The 19,185-nt window shown below is 38.9% G+C and overlaps 3 protein-coding genes across 4 annotated transcripts in view; all 3 read left to right on the top strand.

The window, feature by feature from the left end:
- Nucleotides 1-2,972, top strand: part of LOC109970930 (TBC1 domain family, member 13) — a 9,352-nt gene extending 6,380 nt beyond the window's left edge. The window contains exons 8-10 of the mRNA XM_020618858.1: nt 320-480; nt 569-626; nt 737-2,972. Of these exons, the coding sequence (XP_020474514.1) occupies nt 320-480; nt 569-626; nt 737-802 (285 nt within the window). The 3' untranslated portion in view covers nt 803-2,972. The remainder of the gene's footprint in view (nt 1-319; nt 481-568; nt 627-736) is intronic.
- A 3,589-nt stretch (nt 2,973-6,561) lies between these two features.
- Nucleotides 6,562-16,945, top strand: thnsl2 (threonine synthase-like 2). Its single transcript, XM_020618672.1, is given in 10 exon segments — nt 6,562-6,652; nt 7,750-7,981; nt 8,668-8,862; nt 10,834-10,986; nt 11,099-11,373; nt 11,755-11,776; nt 12,392-12,453; nt 13,549-13,674; nt 13,828-13,982; nt 15,861-16,945. Coding segments are annotated over 9 exon segments (1,437 nt in total). The 5' UTR covers nt 6,562-6,652; nt 7,750-7,758; the 3' UTR covers nt 16,087-16,945.
- Nucleotides 16,946-17,986: 1,041 nt separating this feature from the next.
- Nucleotides 17,987-19,185, top strand: part of dqx1 (DEAQ box RNA-dependent ATPase 1) — a 24,946-nt gene continuing 23,747 nt past the window's right edge. For both annotated transcript variants that reach the window (XM_020618793.1, XM_020618794.1), the window contains exon 1: nt 17,987-18,338. The gene's annotated coding sequence lies outside the window, so the exon portion shown is untranslated. The remainder of the gene's footprint in view (nt 18,339-19,185) is intronic.

The following is a 19,185-nucleotide window of genomic DNA, read 5'->3' on the forward strand; positions in this document are numbered from 1 at the left end:
GAGAATGGTAAAGTCAAGGCTTCATGGCTACTTCCTGCTCATTCTCTAGTAAAACATCTAATAATATAGAACATGTCTTCACAAGAGAAGTTTTAATAGCTGATGAATACTTTAATAAGCACTTAATGTCCTTATCTCTAATCAACCATTTATTAAATGTGTGATTACCGCTTATAAATACTCTGTATGGGGTAAAATGTTAACACAAATGACCTCTGTGGCAATTAGATGAAGAAGCCCCCCTGTCTTTTGAACAAAACACATTGCATTAACATTGCTATTTCCTTTTAATGTCCCACATTTTTTTCTGTTCACACAGGAAGAGCAGAACATCAAACCCCAGTATTTCACATTCCGGTGGCTGACCTTATTGTTATCTCAGGAATTCCTTCTGCCAGATGTCATCCGCATCTGGGACACCTTGTTTTCTGACGAGGACCGATTTCACTTCCTCATCCTGGTCTGCTGCGCCATGCTCATGTGAGCTTTTCAGATTGTGCCCATAGAGCATCGATGCCTCTGGCTTTTCATGTGAATTGTGGTTTTTATTGATTTCTTCTGTTTCCAGACTCATCAGAGATAACTTACTGGTAGGAGACTTCACAGTGAATATGAGATTACTGCAGGTAAGGTTTTTGTAAACACATGACCAAAAAAGCTTCAGTCACACAGCTGAGATAAACTGGTTTACACAGAGTGTTTTATTTATTTTTTCCTCTCCTCGTGATCCTGTAAGGATTACCCCATCTCAGATGTCCACACCATCTTGACCAAGGCCAAAGAGCTGCAGGGTAACTCCTAACCTGTTCACTCAAGTCCCCCTGCCATCTCTGCTCAGATGTGATAGGTGGGAGCTCAGACATTAGAAACATTGTCATGTCAAACATGTTGTGTGAGAGGACCTGATCACTGAAGAGCCTGGATAGGTGTGTTGGGAAACTAGCATACTGCTTTTTAACTCGGTGTCTGAGGTTTAGTCAGTGGAGACTGTGTGAAAACCCGGAGGACATGTTGAAACTGTTCCTTCCTCAGAGTGAGGAGGAGGTGCCACCTGTGTCTTGATGCATTATAGGAAAAGGCAACCTCGGTTATGTGGTCCTTCTCTTCCTCTCACAGCAATCTCGCCAATGGAAATTTGCTGTGAACAGATGATGATATTTGCACTGACCACGTGAGGGAGAGGCAGCCGCATTAAACCTACACTACCAATGTTAGTCATGCAAACATTCTAGAAATATTGGAAATTGAAGCCAAGAATTATAACAAAAATGGATTGAGCAGATGTTTAATTGGGTTGAGTAGTAGTGCAGGTTTGTTCTTTAAGGGATTTTTTTTCAAGTTGAGTGCTTTTAATTCTGAATTGTGTATGCCTTATTTGTTTAATGATGTGAAACCAGAATCAGTATTTCTGGTTATATTTTCTGTCTGATAACATTTTTGAAGTGATGGGATGGGACGGGCCTATTGAATATTGTATTAACAACCTCCTGAAAATAATTTCCTGAGCATTATGTGTCCACAACACCTTTTGTCCCATTGGAAATATAGGTTTCCTGATAAAGTCATGTTTCTCTGGCAAAATGCTAAAAGGCCAGAACCAAGACAGGACCTTATTTTGCTTTTCACACTGAGCATTATTTGCGGAGCTTTTTCTTCAGCCTGGGTTTATATGTATCTGTATACAATACTTTATGTATACCATGGTCATGGTGAATCATTCTGCTTCACAGTTCATACTCTTTATTGCAAGGCTGCTGGTTTCTTTTGTTACAGGCCTGCAGTAATTAGGTTTGGTGTTGTTTGAAATTGACTGATATTAGTGTGATACGATATCATTTGTGGTTGTTCAGCAGTTGCATGTTTGTTTGTTTTTTTTTTGCAGTAACACAAGAAGCTAAAGCAGGGTAAAAGAACTGGCACTGCTATCTTTCCATATCCTGTGCAAACTTGATGTTAAGTGAAAAAAAACCCTTTCTTGCTTCTGCAGCAGAAGTCTAAGAACGGAGTGACAAGCAGGTTGCTGTAGTCTGACTCAGTACCAGAGTAAAGCTGTTGTAAACCTGTTTTACATTGAGAACAGGCCTGCAATTAAAATGTTTAAGGAAATTAAATCATTAACACTGGGTTACTAGCTAAACTAGCCCAGAGTTAATGGCAGTGATTACCTTTGTTTAAGGCTGATAATGTACAGTGTGAAACACCAGCACAGCTTAACAGTGTTTTATTATTTTATCACGTATAATGCACATAACATATGATATATGTGGCAAACCTGTCATGACTTGATTATGTTTAGTTTCTAATTTGAATGTAAATTTGCTAACTTAAATGTACCACTGCTATAATATTCGGAAACTAGTTTGTTACATGTTAACAAGGTTAAAGGATAAGGCCAGTCATTTTCTATATTAACAGTATTTTCAACACTCTCCATGCAGAGACCAAAACCAACAAAGATTCGCCTCAACTCACTATTAACACCTGTCAGTCCTGGATTATTTTATTCATCTGTACCAGAGGCCTCTGTTGTTGGTCAAAAACAATTAAAAATGCATCAGGGAGACACACTGCTGCACTGGGTGATATGTTTCTTCATTATGAAACACCAGGCCCTGATATTTGTTAAGAACTCCAAGAGATCTCATACATGGGCCCTTGACTCTTGCTTACTTCATATTCTATAAAAAGTTAAGGCCATTCAGAGCCTTCGGGGAAGCATTTTTAAAAATATTTTGCTGTTATTGAACAGTAATGGAGATCTATGGCACAGATAAATAAGCAAATCCATAACTGAGAGACTGACGGATATTAATTGTGGGGAGTGTTTGAAATACTCTATATAGAGAAAATGACTGACCTTATCCTTTAATCAGAAATGGAAAAGATATAATCTCAGAAAGCTGTGTACAGCTGAAAATATGTTTGATACCTTGTTTTTTTTTTTGTATACACTCACCACCCACTTTATTAGGTACACCTGTACAATTGTATGCACTTCAATATAACACTTCCACCTTAACACTGGTTTTTATGAAGCTGAAAATGTTTTGGTTTTTGGTGAAATTGCCATAAATGTATACATTTAATTATATTTTTAATATTGAGGTCAATAGTTAAAGGTGGTGTTGTACTGGACTACGTTATATTCAGAGGTGTTCCTAATACTCTGACTCTCTCATGTATGTAGCTGGAGAGGACAAAAATATAGAGACGCCTCTAAATATAATGTAGGTTAATACAACACAACTATGACCACAATAATAAACATATAATTGAATTTATTGATGACAATTTCACCCAAAACTGAAACATTTTGAGCTTCATAGACACAGATGTTAAGGCCAAAGTGTTGCACTGAAGTGCACACAATTATACAGATATACCAAATAAAGTGGCTGGTGAGTGTAATTTAATGCGTACCCATATGAAGGCATTCTAGGTCAATAGTGCATGCAGTTAAAAAACTTCCCTCACATTAATCTGAGCAAGGATGAAACGAGAGTTCTTACTGAAGAGCTCATTGTAATTCACTCGTCACTCATGTTGTACAAAGTGCAGGATTTCCAAATATGACCCTTCATATTTATGCCTAGAATGGTAAGAACCCATGTCCAAGGCAACTGAAGTATTTATGTAATGTATAATTTTTTAGAAGTAGAATTTTATGAACACTCCTTAGAAATTAGGTGGAGCCTTAAGAGCTCATCATTTTCCCTTTCTGTTTTTTTCTGTTGTAGAAGATGAAACCAGATCTTACTTGACCATCCTAGTAAAAACACACTATTGAAATGTAATCTTTAATATTATTAAGGGGTTGGGTGTATGGAAGCTCTGCTTTCAGTATGTAAGAATACAATGCTTTTAAAATGTGTCGATAAGCTGCTCAAAGAGCACATTTATTTGTGAGGGGTTTGTGTCAGAAGAGCTCTTTGATTTAGAACTGAGAACAATAAACTAAGTTAAAAACTACTCAGCAACTCTTAACAAATGAGAATTGTCATTATCTGTCATTGTCTCGCTTGACAAATACAGAATAGAAAAAAAATCGGTTTATTTTTTAATCTAAAACTAGTAAATTTTATTGTAGTTGGTCATTTTAGCAAAACCTTGTTTTAGTGTCTGCTTATATTTAAAATATATACATTAGCAGTTAAAGGGTTGAATACACCTTTTCATTGGTAATTTAATTAGCAAAATCTAAACTTAATGAAAACCATGAACAAAAGTCTAACACCAGGAAAGTACAGTATATAAAGTATTTAACAGTCTGCCAGAAGATCAAATCCAAAAATATTTTGCAACTCAGTTTTGGATACAAGATGTGGAAATACACACGATCTGGGCTAATGCAAATAATAATTTTATTTTAAAAAATAATAATCATATTAGAATTTTTATTTATTTATTTTAATTTAGGAGAAACTGGCAGTTATACCTTTTTGATGACTTTATTGTGGTACATTTTATTGTAAATGGATAAGTTTGCCATTTTTGCCCATCAGGCTACACTTAGTGACAAAGTGAGAAATGTTTGGGTTAATTTTTGCAAATTACTAAAAATTAACCACTAAAATCTGTCATTGACTTAAGTGCTATGACCCTTAATTCAGTACTTTGTCCACACACGCATTCACCATTCACACGTACTGATGAAGGGCAAAACAATCATACAAGACCAGGAGCAACTCGGGGTTCAGCGTCTTTCTAAGGACACTTCAGCATGTGGACCGGAGAAGCTGGGATCGACCAGACAAACCTGTGATTAGGGGACGACCTGCTCAACCTCCTGAGCCACAGCCCCCTGTTTAGATGCTCCGGGGGGTTTAGGTCTGGGCCACTCAGGGATAGTCAGACTTGTCCTGAAGCCACTCCAGTGCTGTCTTGGCTGCATGCTTCAGGTCACTGTTTTGCTGAAGAAATTAGAAATAATAAAAAAATCTACAGTGAATGTTAGTGTGCCAGTTGCATTGGCAGCTGTACCTGTTCAGACCATATCAGAACCAGCTCCATGTTTGTGTGGTCCATGAGGCGGTGTTTTGGGTTGCTTTCCACTCCTCCACAACACTGTGCTCCTCGGTCAGCCAGGTCATTTGACATTTTCTAGTCTTTCTGTGTCCACATGCTTTTTGAAAATGTACCAAACTCCTGATTTTAGCAAACCAACTACCTTTGATATCTCTCTCATTCATATCTGCTTTTGCAGGCTCGTTATTGTCTTCTTCATTTGCGTGGTCACCTCTTTATTCTTCATATTGACAGACAACTCATCCTCAGTTTGAATGAATCAACTCTGAGTCACATTAGCCCCTTTGTGCATGTGCTAATGTTTAACCAACAGCTGCTAAAGAAACATTTATTAGCAAAGTGTCCAATTACTTTAGAAACCCTAGTCTTTGGGCACTGTGTGTTGCTTGGCACTGTAATGCAATATCCATTATTCTATTTTAAATTAAATGCCCTGAAGCACAGGGCCTGAAGAGCAGTACATGGGTCACTATTCACAGGCCATCTGGAGTGCATGAAGAGGACTTGCAAACTACATAGGCTTAGATTTAAATACTTTTTTGCTGTGAGTTAGCAGTGCTTTAAAAATGTTTTCATTGAATGTTTTGAACTCGAGTCAAACCACAGTGTGACAGACCTAAAGTTTAAAATGGGAGGCTTTATAACCTATTTTCTAAAAAAAAAAAAAAAAACAAAAAAACAAATAAGACATTTTGTTTCCTGCTTCATGCAGCATCACCCTTTTTAAGTTTCATTTTGATAGATGAGAGTATCTAATCGCTGATAAATATCCAGAATAACTGTTCAGTATGAAGAGACCAAGAAGGGACAAGCCTTCTAAGAACAAGACAAATTGACACTTTTGACAGACTGTTACTAAATGATGGCATCCTCATGTTCCTCCCTTTAATGTTTGTTTATTCTTTCCCATGCTTGTGAGTGTGTGTGCGCAATGTGTTCGGCAAGGGTCACTATGCTGTTTATGTCTTGTCAGTTATTTGCATGGTTCCAATTTTGTAAGCACTTTTTTGTAATGTCTCCAGTGTTAAGACAGATGCTTTTACATGTTTACAGATGTGCATTAAAGTTAATGGTATAAATAAATGTCTTTCATTGTGAAATGGTGTGATCACGCAATTACTGCAAACCAGCAATAACCTGACAATAAATTCTTTTCTTAGGGATTGAATTGATATTTGGGAAATATTAAAGAATTATACTGTTAAATGCTGTTTTAAATAAAATTCTGTGGCCACACCTTTTGTGCAACTTCTGTTTTTGCTTTCAGTGGTTAAGTGTCTCGCTATGTTGCCACCCCACAGGTGCCTTTGGCTTTCAACCACAGACCATATCAATACTATACAATGGTTTGAACCTGGCTGTTGCAAGTGGTACTCCTACACTTCGAAGACATAGAGGTTAGGCTGCTTTAAGTTGCCTGTGGGTAAAAGTTGTCTGAATCATTGTCTGCCTCTATTTGTCAGTCCCATAATTACCTGGCCAGTCTTGGGGAAAACACTGTAATGTCTACGCGAGTGTATTTTGCTCTCCGGCCACCAGGGGCAGTAACGAGCCCCTTGCGGCTTCTCCTGTGGCACATATAAGGCGAAGAAAAACTAAAAATATTACTTGGAAAAGCGACACAAAGGTGAGATTTATGTTTGCAAAGTTTTTTCAAACAATATTTTTAGGTTTTACAAGAGAAAATTGTTCTAATAGTTGGAGGTTGGTACGTCTGAGGTCGTCGTTAATGCTGACACCTCCGTTAAAGCTCTGTATGGCCGCTTATCTGAGGTCTTTTTGTGACCTAGCGGGGACAGTAATGTTATTTCTGAACACTACAGAAATGATTCAAAAGCACTGTTAGCAACATGAGTAACAGGTGGGTAGTTTTGTTCTGTCTCAAAGCAATACTAAATAAAAGGAGAGAGGAGAACATTCATGTGATTAAAGGAATAATTATCCAAAAAAGAGAAACATATACAGTATAAAGTTAATGTGCATTTTCTATGAAATGATAAAATAGTGCATATGAATGTATGAAGATATCAGGAAGAAGTCAGCCAGTTAGGCTTGCAGTATCATAAGTAGTTTACACATACTGGTTGTTCCAAAGTTCAAGTTAATTTTTCACTTCCTTGGGCTAGTCCACAGCTTGTCAACAGATAGGTACTCTTTAGTGTAGAAAGAACAAAAACATAAACTGGGGCCAAGCCATCTGTAAATGCATATTGGTTACTGTATTTGAAAGACACTGAACAAGAACAGTTCTTTAAATTCTTTTTACTAGAGTGCTAGGTAAGTATTCTGCATGCTCTGCTAGTGTCATTGGTAGAGTAATACACAGAGTGTTTGCTGACTTCGCAGGTACAGTATAATAGCTATAATCAGTTATGAGCTCTAGTAAAGTGAAATTTCAAGTGTTCACTGTTCATTTACTGTTTTGAATTGTGACTCTAAGAGGTCATTACCACAAAGCACAGACCTCATAAATGTTGCGGCATGCTTCAAACTAAATGCTGATCTGACACAGTTTTCTGATAGTTGCATTAGGAAGTTCTACATTTACACATTTTGTAAACCCCTTTCTGCCATGATGTGCCTTGTGTGTTTAATGGAAGATGACAGTACTTTTCCCTTTGACTGCTTGTCATGAATAGTTTTGAGGATTAAATACCCATGGTATCAGTGGTGTGCTATTTTATTCAATGTTTTATTGTGAAAGACTACTGTCTCCATTCATAGGTTTGTCCAATGCAGTATTGCAGTACTCGAGGTGGGGTTCATGGATGGAACTTCCGGGATGTTTTGTTTTCGGGCTACGCTCCAGATGGGGGGATGTTCATGCCAGAGAGTGTGCCTGTGCTGACCCCGGACACCCTAAGGAGCTGGAGGGGGCTGACCTACACCAAACTGGTGGTGGAGGTTGCCTCGCTTTTTATTCCCAGTCAGCAGATCCCCAGACAGGACCTGGAAGGTGAGCTGGAGAAATATTCATCAGTACATATAGAGAAATGTAATATTAATAGATGTCTAAAGGATTATAGTGATGTCTGGCTTCGTTATTGCATGTATTATTGGCATGTTTGTATAAGGAAGACATTCACAGTGAATTGTGACTTAATACCACCTGTTGAGAGGCCTATCACCTGTTTACCACAGTCTTTCACCACGGAGGATTATAAAGTCAGACAGCAGCTGCAGAAACTCAATTTGACAAAAGCCGCAGTGTCGGATTATGTCTCCAACTACTTTCGAACATTTTGTGGATCAGCTGACACACATTATAACCTATATTTTCAATTAGTCACCTAAGTAATCTGGAGTATCTGACTGTTTTAAAATGCCATTGTGGTGTCTATGGCAAAAACATCCAGTTCTTCATGCCTAAATGACTTCATTGTCATTTTTCTACCATGAAAGAAAAATATTAATATTAAACATATATTCAAAAATAGCCTGCACACATGATTAAACTTAGTTGATACAGTATTGTCTTGGCATTGGACATTATCTACAAAAAGCAGAGAAGTGGGTCAAAAAAAGGCAATGAATAAAACAGAACCAATTTAAAAACAGTGAAAGCCTACTTCATTACAACTGATCTGCAAAAACTAAGAAAATGAAAATGAAAATGTTCTCCCATCCTTTTCCCTTTCCCAGTCCTGGTGGGTGAAGCGCTGTCTAGTTTCTCAGTGCCTGAGGTGGTCAGAATCGCTCGGTTGAACAAGGATCTGTCAATACTGGAGCTTTTCCATGGAGAGACTTTGGCCTTTAAGGACCTGGCTATGACCTGCACTGTGCATATTCTTGAGTACTTCGTGCGAAAAGAGAATAGCAGAGCTACCATTCTTGTAGGTAAGAAAGCTATGTTTGATTATGTTGTGATAAAAAAACAGCTGATGTCTCTGGAATGAGATCAAGAATAGAACAGGTCAAAATAAGTTTCTGTCACAGGGTGTCTGGACTCAGCCATCGACATAGGGTTCAGAGTTCAGACATCTGGAGGGAGCTCCAAGTAGAGCCCTGCTCCTTAGTGTCAAAACATGCCAGTTGAGGTGGTTCAGGCATCTGATTAGCATGCTTCCTGGGTGTCTCCGTTGGAGGTTTTCCAGGCAGGTTCAACTGGTAGGAGGCTGTGGGGTAGAGCCAGAATACATAGAAGAAAGGAGGAGCTGGAGAACGTTCCTGGGGAGAGGGACGTCTGGTTTTCCATGCTAAGCCTGCTGCCCACCTGACCCCAGGTAAACAGGTGATAATGGTTAGATGGATCGTTTAGATCTGGCCCCTCTCATGCTCCATTGGCTTTGGTCTGTTCAGCTTTCATATTTATGACAGCAGGTTGTAGTCCAGGTCTTGATGTGACAAGATCAATAAAATACATAATATCAGACATCCTGCCCTCTACCTCCAAATGGGCTGCTGTGGAGGTAAAGTGTTGAAAGCACGCATCTACAACAGGTTAATAAGAGCAATTACTGTATGTTCTACATGCGACTTGGTTAAAATGGTAGGAAGATCAGTCATTGCTTAACCAAAGATTTACTCTATTGCCACATACCTACGTGTATGCAGCTGTTTCCTGGTTTAGGCCAGGGACCTGAATTCCATGTAAGGGAAAAGTTAATGCTAATGTGGGCAAGGCAGGAGACCCTGGAGGGGATCGAAGTACTGATAATCTGATTACCACAATTTGTATGAAAAATTGCACTCTTCTCTGCATCATAACTCAGTAAAACCTGAACACACAGACATGATACACATTCATTTACATTGTCTGACTTGCACTTTCCAAAGACATCCACCCAGTATCTATACCACTTATCCTGAAGAGGGTCACGAGGGGGCTGGAGCCAATCCCAGCTGACATTGGGTGAAAGGCAGGGTACTCCCTGGACAGGTTGTCAGTCCATCACAGGGCTGACATGTAGACAAACAACCACTCATACTCACTCACTCCTACGGGCAATTTAGAGTCACCAGTCAACCTAAGCTGCATGTCTTTGGATTGTGGGAGGAAGCAGGAGTAGCCAGAGAGAACCAACGCAGGTACAGGGAGAACATGCAAACCCCAGGACCCAGGTTGGCCCAGGACCTTCTTGCTGTGAGGTGATCGTACTGACCACTGCTCCACCATGCTGCATTCCAAAGACATAGTTTTCATTTATCCACTTAGGGAAAAAAAGATGCACATCATTTAATTATATAATATAATGAGCAGGTTTCAGTGTCAGCTGCTCCACATTCCCATCTGATCGAAACGGACTGAGAGGTGCTACTAGATCATTTCCTATGCTGAACTCCACTATGTCTTTGGAATATGTGTTATCTGTGTCTGGTGGCTTATTATGTATGGTTTTGTTATTGTGTAATGGTGATCAAACAAGTTTTTCCTTTATGGATAAATAAAGTCTCTACCGATCTTTGTCTAAAACAATTGTAGGCACTCACTAAAAGTTGATGGAGAAAGCTGTTGCCCTTCAGTACAAATTAACCACAGAATCAGGTAGAGACATTTCTATTAAGGTTCATGGATATGCACATTATGAGTTGTCATCTATATTACACATACAGTATAAATGGAAATAGCAAAACAGTTTGAGTTTGATAATACAAAATATATTGAAACCTCAAACATCTGAAAAGTAGCATTTTAGCCAGAATATGTTAATAAATGAGGCTGAGGCCTTTGACACTGACAGCCAGCACTGTAATGGCATTTACTAGAACATTCTTGCTCCCAAGAAGAAGAATCTTTGGTGAAGATATGTCCTGAAGATAATAAATGCAATGAATCAGCATCAGTCTGTTTGTGGCTTAACTCTCCAGGTACATCAGGAGACACAGGTGGATCAGCCATCCAAAGTGTTAAAGGTTTGTCTGGGTTGGATGTGGTGGTTGTTTACCCCCGAGATCGCGTCACTCCAGTCCAGGAGAAACACATGATCACTTGTCTTGAGGATAATGTTCATGTGTTTGCAGGTAAACCTAAAGAGACCAAATGACTAGTGGTGTTTTTTGAACCAAATAGCCACAATTGTATTCTAACACTTTTTTTCAATACTGTGTGATTTAAACCGCCGTGCCTCTGTAGCGGATGGCACATCAGATGACATAGACCAGCGTTTGCGGCGTATTTTTGCTGATCAGGAGCTGGTCAAATCTCATGGTCTCATGAGCCTCAACTCAGTCAACTGGTCTAGAGTCATGATCCAGCTTGCCCACTTCATCTATGCTTACCTGGAGCTCAGTGGTCTGGAGCTGGGTGAGGCTGATGCTGCCCTACCTGAGCTGGAGGTGGTGGTGCCCACTGGAGGGGCAGGAAACATTGCAGGTAGACTGATTACTGCTGCAGGTAGACTGATTACTGCTGTAAGAACATTTGTTCTGACAATGAAATCACACATTATGCCTGCTGAATCTGTGATTTTCAGTAGTGCTCAAATTAATGACCTGCATTGACAAATGGTCAGGAAACCTGAGAGTAATTCTGATGGCAATAATATGAACCAGAAAAGCCAGAACATTTTTACATTTGAGAAGTAACTTCTCTTCTGGTTATGTTACTCACTAAATGACTTAATGAATTAAAGCTCAGCTGATCCTGGAGTTTAAGACCAAAACTAATATCAATATTAGATACAGAAGTAAACAAAAGCAGCTTCTAATTTCTAGCTGACTGTTGATTCTGTCTGCTGAAATGCCAGCTGTTGCTAGCAGAGTTTTGACAGTTGTACATTGACAGTTAAGTTACTTAATGCTAACTCTGTGAGTTGGTTTCCAGCAAACTCATTTTAAATTAACAGCCCTGTAAAAGGGTTTTAAATATGCACAGGTTAGCTGCATACATGATATAATACTGAGGCTAAAGCTGCATGCTATTGGGAAACAGTCAACATAGCAACGTGGACTGGACAATACCCAGCTGTGTTGTTGTACAGCACTGCAGAGCTAGTTAAAGCTAAAAATTAACATGCGATGAAGTTGTTTTAGGCTAGGCACACTAACATTTGCTGCTTATTTACACTAGTGCAAACAAACATACCATTTAATACACTTCAGCAGAGTTTTGACAGTTGTACATTGACAGTTAAGTTACTTAATGCTAACTCTGTGAGTTGGTTTCCAGCAAACTCATTTTAAATTAACAGCCCTGTAAAAGGGTTTTAAATATGCACAGGTTAGCTGCATACATGATATAATACTGAGGCTAAAGCTGCATGCTATTGGGAAACAGTCAACATAGCAACGTGGACTGGACAATACCCAGCTGTGTTGTTGTACAGCACTGCAGAGCTAGTTAAACCTAAAAACACTTATTTTTGCTCTTGCTCTATGGCACTTACTACAGCTCCATGCTTACTTAAGTGCATGGAGAAATCCAAAGTATGACAGACTGGCTTGGCTGCTAATGTGATACAAACGTTGGCTTCTGCTGTAGACGTCCATGTACTACCATTTCACAGCCTACTGTTACTACTTTTATTTCTGTTTATATTTTTAGAGATGTCACTTTAAATGGTTCTTTCACATACCTGGTTTGAAGTAAAAAGTGACCTATTGCAAAAACACATCTATTTATTTCTGTTTCACTTAATATCTGCATTAACTCCAGATTTCCATATATAATTTGTCTGTGATCACATCACGTGTTCTCAGATTTTAAGGTGTCTGCTGTCCAGAGTGGACGTTTAAACTAATACAACTGAAAAGTATAGCCTCTGTGGCATTTGATTAAAAAGACCTGACTTATTTTGTAAGGTGACAGTGAGTTTCTTGAAAGACTCCCTATAAATAAAATGTATTATTATTATAAAACCTAGAGGCTCAGCATATTGTATATGATGCCAACAATGGCACATACATACATACAAATGATTTTGCAATCCTATTAAAAAGAAAACTGTTACTAAATGATTCAGCAGACTACAGCCTGCTGAATCATTACATAGGTAATACAGGTGCACGCATGTTTATATCTGTATAGACACATGCATATGTACCGAAGCACCAAGACAACTGTTTACAACCTTCCCTAGTATCACAAGTAATGGTGTTAAAATATAAAGTTTGTTTCAAGGGTCTTTAAAATCAGAAATGGTCAACCTCTGAGATGATGGAACACATTCATTTCATATCAATCTGTCTATTAAACTGTGAGATATCCTGTATGAAAAGTTGTCATGTAGACCTGTGGGTGGTGGTTGAGTAAATTACATAGAATCCAACCTTTTCAGCACTTTAGAGTTTGATATTTCCTGAAGTATTTTAACTGTTTTTGGTCTAATGGTGCCACTAAAGGACAGGGTTACAAGAAACATCAGGATTTGTCCTCTAGTGTTTATAATACGTTTCATGGTAATCTGGTTGGGGTTGTTTGAGATATCTTGTTCTGGACCAAATTGTTGGACAGAATGAGAGACCAGTGCACCCACATAGGCAGGGTGTAAAGCTTTTTGGCCACTGTGTATGTGTGTAAGGCCATTACAAGTTAAAAGTTGCATTACTCAGGATGCTGTGTCACTCTGACTTGTGGGTTTGTAGGACCCATACAACTTGGAGCGAGTGTTCTGGCTGCTGCTGGACAGAGACGGAACCTCAGTGAAGAATATGATGGAGGAGTTTCAACAATTACATAGACACACACTGCCTGAAAACCAGCGCAAACTGGTAATCTTACCAACATTTACTGCACCTACTGTATACATCCATGTGTGCTTATTCTCTGTGTCTACTAAGACCTTACCTTTTTTGTTTTCTAGTAGGACTTCCCCATCTACAATCCAAATATTTGTGTGTTCTTTCCTTGTGTTCTACTTCTAGTTGTCACAGGTGATATCAACTGGAACAGTGACTGATGAAGGGATCCTGGAAACCATGAGGAGATGCTGGGAGGAAAACCATTATATGCTGTGTCCTCACACAGCTGTGGCTGTTTGGCATCACTACCATTGTCCTCACAGCCCTGGTCTCAACAGGTCAGATATACTGGATTCATCTATTTAGTCACATACACAAAACACTTATGATTTCAGTGTAACAATTTTGTATAATAATCTAAATTGGAACCCAACTGCAGACCGACTAAGTGGGGTGTAGCAAGCTTTAGTAAAGACCTACCCTGGTGAGCAAATAGTATCCTTCTTCAGGCAAAACCAAAAGTACTGAACAGGTGAGGTGGGAATAAGTCACACATGTGCAAGTCAAAACCTAGTCTTAACCTTCAAGTCTAAAACAAGTCCCAAGTTACTGTGGTGAGAATCAAGTGAGTCCCTACTATAAGTCAAGTCATACAAAATTCTCATGATGTGACAATGTTATGGGAATATCACGTATTTAAGTGAACCGTACACAAACCTCCTCTGATTATTAATTGTTCATTCATATGGTATAAACTAACCAATTAGCTATTAAATAAAAGGGCATGCCAATCATGGCTAACAGAAATGCTTCTCAATAAAATGCATAACTGATTCAAAATCACAACTAACAGCTTAACCTTAATGCAGGGCTCCAGACTATCATTTCATACTGGTGGCACCACCTCTGCCTTACAACGTAGTGCAAAAGAATCTGTATTTTTCACAATTATTTTAAATTACCTTACCATCCAATGTGCGTAGCCTACATTTATAATTTAGCACCCTGATCTGTTTCCTGCTTGAAAGTGTACAGGACAAATTTCTTAGAAGATGACATTATAGCTATACCATACGTATGTAAACTCTACATTGTGTGAGCTGTCTGCTAGCTGTCTTACCAAAACCATGACAAAATAATTGTAAACCATGTAATATCTAACCAACAAGCACTAGCTTAACTTGTAAGTACTTTACAAGTTTATTAATGTTCTTTTTGTCCACAGCCATTCACAAACATGTTACTTCTCTTGAGAATCTTTTGCTCTTTTGAGGCTTACCCATAAGTCCTTGCTATTACTACTAGATGGCGTAGGTGTCCCATTTAGTGGAGTTTAACCTAAGTGTCTTTTTAGCTACTGTATGTTACATGTATTCAGTTACACTTGCCAGTACAAGTGTTTTTCTTCTTTGTCTATTCAGTGGTTGGAATATGTGGCACAAAAACACAACATCTGCATCCAGCATGCACTGAGATGCAGTGAGAAAAAAAATAACTAAATGCCAGGTATATGGGTACATCGTCACCGATGGAGCCAAGCAAGTGTTTGCTGTTATCATTATCTCACAACTCAGACTTTTGGTGAAATGTTTGCAAAAACCATGGAGAAATAAGACAAACTAGCTAAAGACTATAAATTGTGGTACTGGGAGTTTTGCGTTGTACAGAGGTGGCACAGCTGCAATTAAACTGCACCACACCAGGCTAGGTTAGAGTGTCCAGCCAAGCTAGCAGCCCTGTGAGGCTGTACAGTTTAGGCAGATTACCTAAACCACTTTATTTGGAGGTTAAACTGAGAGTGACCACAAATGAAATGTCATTAATAACCCCTTCTTGTACAGGAAAACTACTTTATGTTTTGCCACTCTAAGCTGAAGCAAGAAGTGGGTCTGTGAACTTTGAGGAATGTTTACCACTATGTTGTACCTCATCACTTACTGTATGTCATTTCATTGCATTGTTAAACAGTAATCTGTCTCCTGAGGAAAAGACGGAAAACTCTAACTGAAAAGATATGTTAGTATCAGTACATTGACTATCTTCATTTCTGGTGCTGGCACTTTTGTAAATTCGTGTTAAAACGTATCAAGTGGGCAGAGACTTCTGAAAAGTGTTGCACTTCCATCTTTTTCAGGGTGTGCTAACACCTGACTGACTTGTGGAAAATGGGTACTTACTCGATTTACTATGGTATTATCAGTACATTTTTATTGCAGGTGTTACGTGGCGACAGCATCTCCAGCCAAGTTTCAGGCAGCAGTGCAGAGGGCCGGCCTGACCATTGATCTGCCTGAGGCGGTGCGGTCATTGGACAAATTAGCTACTCGTTACCAGAACCTGGAGCGGAGCCTGAATTGGTGCAGAGACTGGGAGGAAAAACTGAGAGAGAAAATCCAGTCTGTAGGCTCATTCAGAAAAGGCCAGGAGACTAACAACATCTGATTACCGCAGATTATGGCAGATGCAGTTATATAGGAAAATATGGTTTTTACATCAGAAATTCTGAAACTGCATATGAGTAAGGTCAGGTGACTCGTATATGAACTTACGTAGCTATAGAAACTCATGATCCAGGGCGGGATTTTAATCCTCACAGGCCCTGGGGCACTTAACTTTTGGAGGCCCCCCACCCAACCTGCCTAGTAAGACTTTTCGGACCTAAAATTCAGATTATTGGATTGTGGACATTAGGACCCACAGAAACCCTGTCTGGTGTCTGTCCTTTTCCTCATACAATTGTCCAAGATTACACATTAAATATTGTTTTTTCTTTGTGTTTTTCTTTACTTCACAAACAAAAATCAGTTTTGTCTATATTATAAACTAGATATATAGAATAAATAATGTGTGTACATGATTTGCTTGAGTTTTTTGTTTCTTTGTTTTGCTTTTACATCCATTGTGCTGTAAACTAAACCCCAAGTATAAAGCAGTTTTTTTTGTTGTTGTTTGTTTAGAAAGCTGCAGGTAACATACATTCTGCAAGTATTATTTGATTAATCCCAATTGTCTTGTCTCTACTCTGCATTTTGAAAACAGGAAGTAGTCAATGAGTCAATCTTGAGCTAAACTATCTTGTTTTCTTATATTAACTAGCAATCCTACACTGCAATGCTCTGCATTTTATCAGAGGGAAAATCTTTAGTTCTACAGCTGTTAGTGATGATGGAAAATGTTGATGATTAGTAAATAGTAAGTGTCCAAAATCTCAGTTTACTATACTGCATGAACTGTTCAGTGTACATTATATAGGGAGTAGTGAATGAGATAGTGATTTTGGAGTCATGGGCGACATTGAATCCTAATTTACTTCATATTAAATATCTGTGCCTGGTTATGTACTAGCTATCTAAACTAATGTTAGCTTGTTTACCAACTACAGCCAGGTCTTACCACTCTCACCTGAATCTCTCTGAACTTCATTCTGCTCTTCTTCCCTCCTCTAAAGAATTTTCTTATGTCCATCTAAATAAGTTAATGTATGAGTCAAAATAAGATCATTATTATTCACAAACTTAACTTAGTCACTGTCACACACCTCAGCCCAGCTGTGTGTTTGCTGTAGTGCATCAGTTACGATGTGCAAACATGTGCACCATGGTGTATGAACCCTGACCACTGTGCCTGAGCTTGTATTTTGCTTTGACATTAAGGATTAGAACATATCATTTCTTTTCCCCTTATTATCAATCTAAATGAATCCACTGCCAAATATAGGAACTTATTAAAACTCGAACATGGGATTTTACTTGAGCACAGAATAACAATACTGGGGCACATACCCCAGGTTAAGGGGTGTAACGACACCTATGCATGACCATGTGTTAATCACAAGTCCATGTAAATTTGCACAAGTGCAAGGAAGTGATTTGGAGAAAAGTGGACCCAGAGATTTAAAGGACAGTTGCTGCTGGGCTTTCAGAAGGCTAAGGCTGAGGATGTGAATAGCTGATTGATGTTGCCTGCACTTCCAATGAAGACACTATTGATCAAGCTACCAGTAAAACATGAAACCTGATGGTTTTGGTGTCATTCAAGTAATCGGGCAATTTATTCATTTGTTATTTTTATATTGACTTTTCCTCAGTATTTTATAGTATAAATTTGTAAACTAGATTTAGCATGTGCCACTTGTGTGGTAATTGGTTTCTGCTTCAGGGTTACCCCCCTCCAAGTATTTGAACAAACTTTCAGAGTTAGTGATTTTGTGGTGTTTTATTCTAGTACAAATAAGTGTCAGAGATGTGCAAACATACAAATAATTAAACGAAGATCACGAAAATATGTAATAAGTGCAATAGGTTTTATCAGGCGATTATCCATCTCACCATTAACCTTTGATCCCCAAACCGGTAGTGTTTTCCGAGGAGCCGTGAATGTAGCACGAGGTTTGACAGCTAGACAACTAAACATGGCGGCGGCTAGCCAGAGCAACCACTCAACACCTGTGTCCTTTATTATCGTGTCAGCAGCCAGGAAATAACCAGGTCCGTTAAGGATTCTCGGAAACAGACTGTGAGCAGTTGCCCTCTATTTTCCGCTTTTCCTGGTTTATCCCATTGTTCTCCGGTATGTGACGGCGCTTTCTGAGCTACAGAACGGACAGCCACAGAGTGAACGGACATAACAACAGCGGGCTGAAGGCGGACCGTTTCTGTTTGGTTTGTTCACCTGTCTGCCGATATGTCTCGCAGGTAAAATATTGTTCCACCTCTTTGACAAGTCCCTATGTTTGGTCATTTCTGTGTGTTTCAGCGTTGTTTTGTATACGCCTTTGTGACTGTCAGCTGACAGGTCGCTTCTGGCTGATTTTAAATGGCACTTAGAATGAGAAGAGAGCTATCTTGACCGGGGCATTATTTAGCTTGGGTGTCCGCCCTAAAAGACTCGGAACTACCACATTAGCTTGGAAAAACAACCAAACACTCATTTACTTTGGCCTCTTATGGTAATAGTGCTTTAAAAAAAGCCATTCTTGGAACTTTTGATGGAAGAAAGGCATCTCTGATAAAACCGTGAACAAAAGACATGTTTGAAATGTAAAAGCAGCCACTGGTATTCACAGCATCTTTTGATCCCCAGTGACCTGTACACAAACTGGAATAGTGCCTCCACCCATGGGTGTTTCATGTTTAATCCCCTTTATGCCTAAGCAATAGGATAAAGTGTACCTGTCTCAACAAAATATACAGCCATGGCCAAATATATTGGCACCACTGCATTTCTGTCAGATAATGCACCACATCTCCCAGAAATTGTTGCATTCACAAAGTCTTTGGTATTCTCATGCTTATTATTATTATTTTTTTTTTTTTTTGCATTGAAGCAACACAAAAAAGCAGAAGGAACAAAAGCCAAATCTGATCCATTCCACACAGAACTGCAAAAATAGACTGGACAAAATTTTCGACACCCTTGACTTAATATTTAGCAGCACACCTTTTGGACAAAATAAATGAAATCAATTACTTCCTGTAACCACCAGTGAGTTTCTCACACCTCCCTGCTGGAATTTTGGACCACTCTTTTTTTTTTTTTTTG

The sequence above is a fragment of the Monopterus albus genome, unplaced genomic scaffold (assembly GCF_001952655.1).
Source record: "Monopterus albus unplaced genomic scaffold, M_albus_1.0 scaffold209.1, whole genome shotgun sequence".
NCBI classification, from domain to species: domain Eukaryota; kingdom Metazoa; phylum Chordata; class Actinopteri; order Synbranchiformes; family Synbranchidae; genus Monopterus; species Monopterus albus.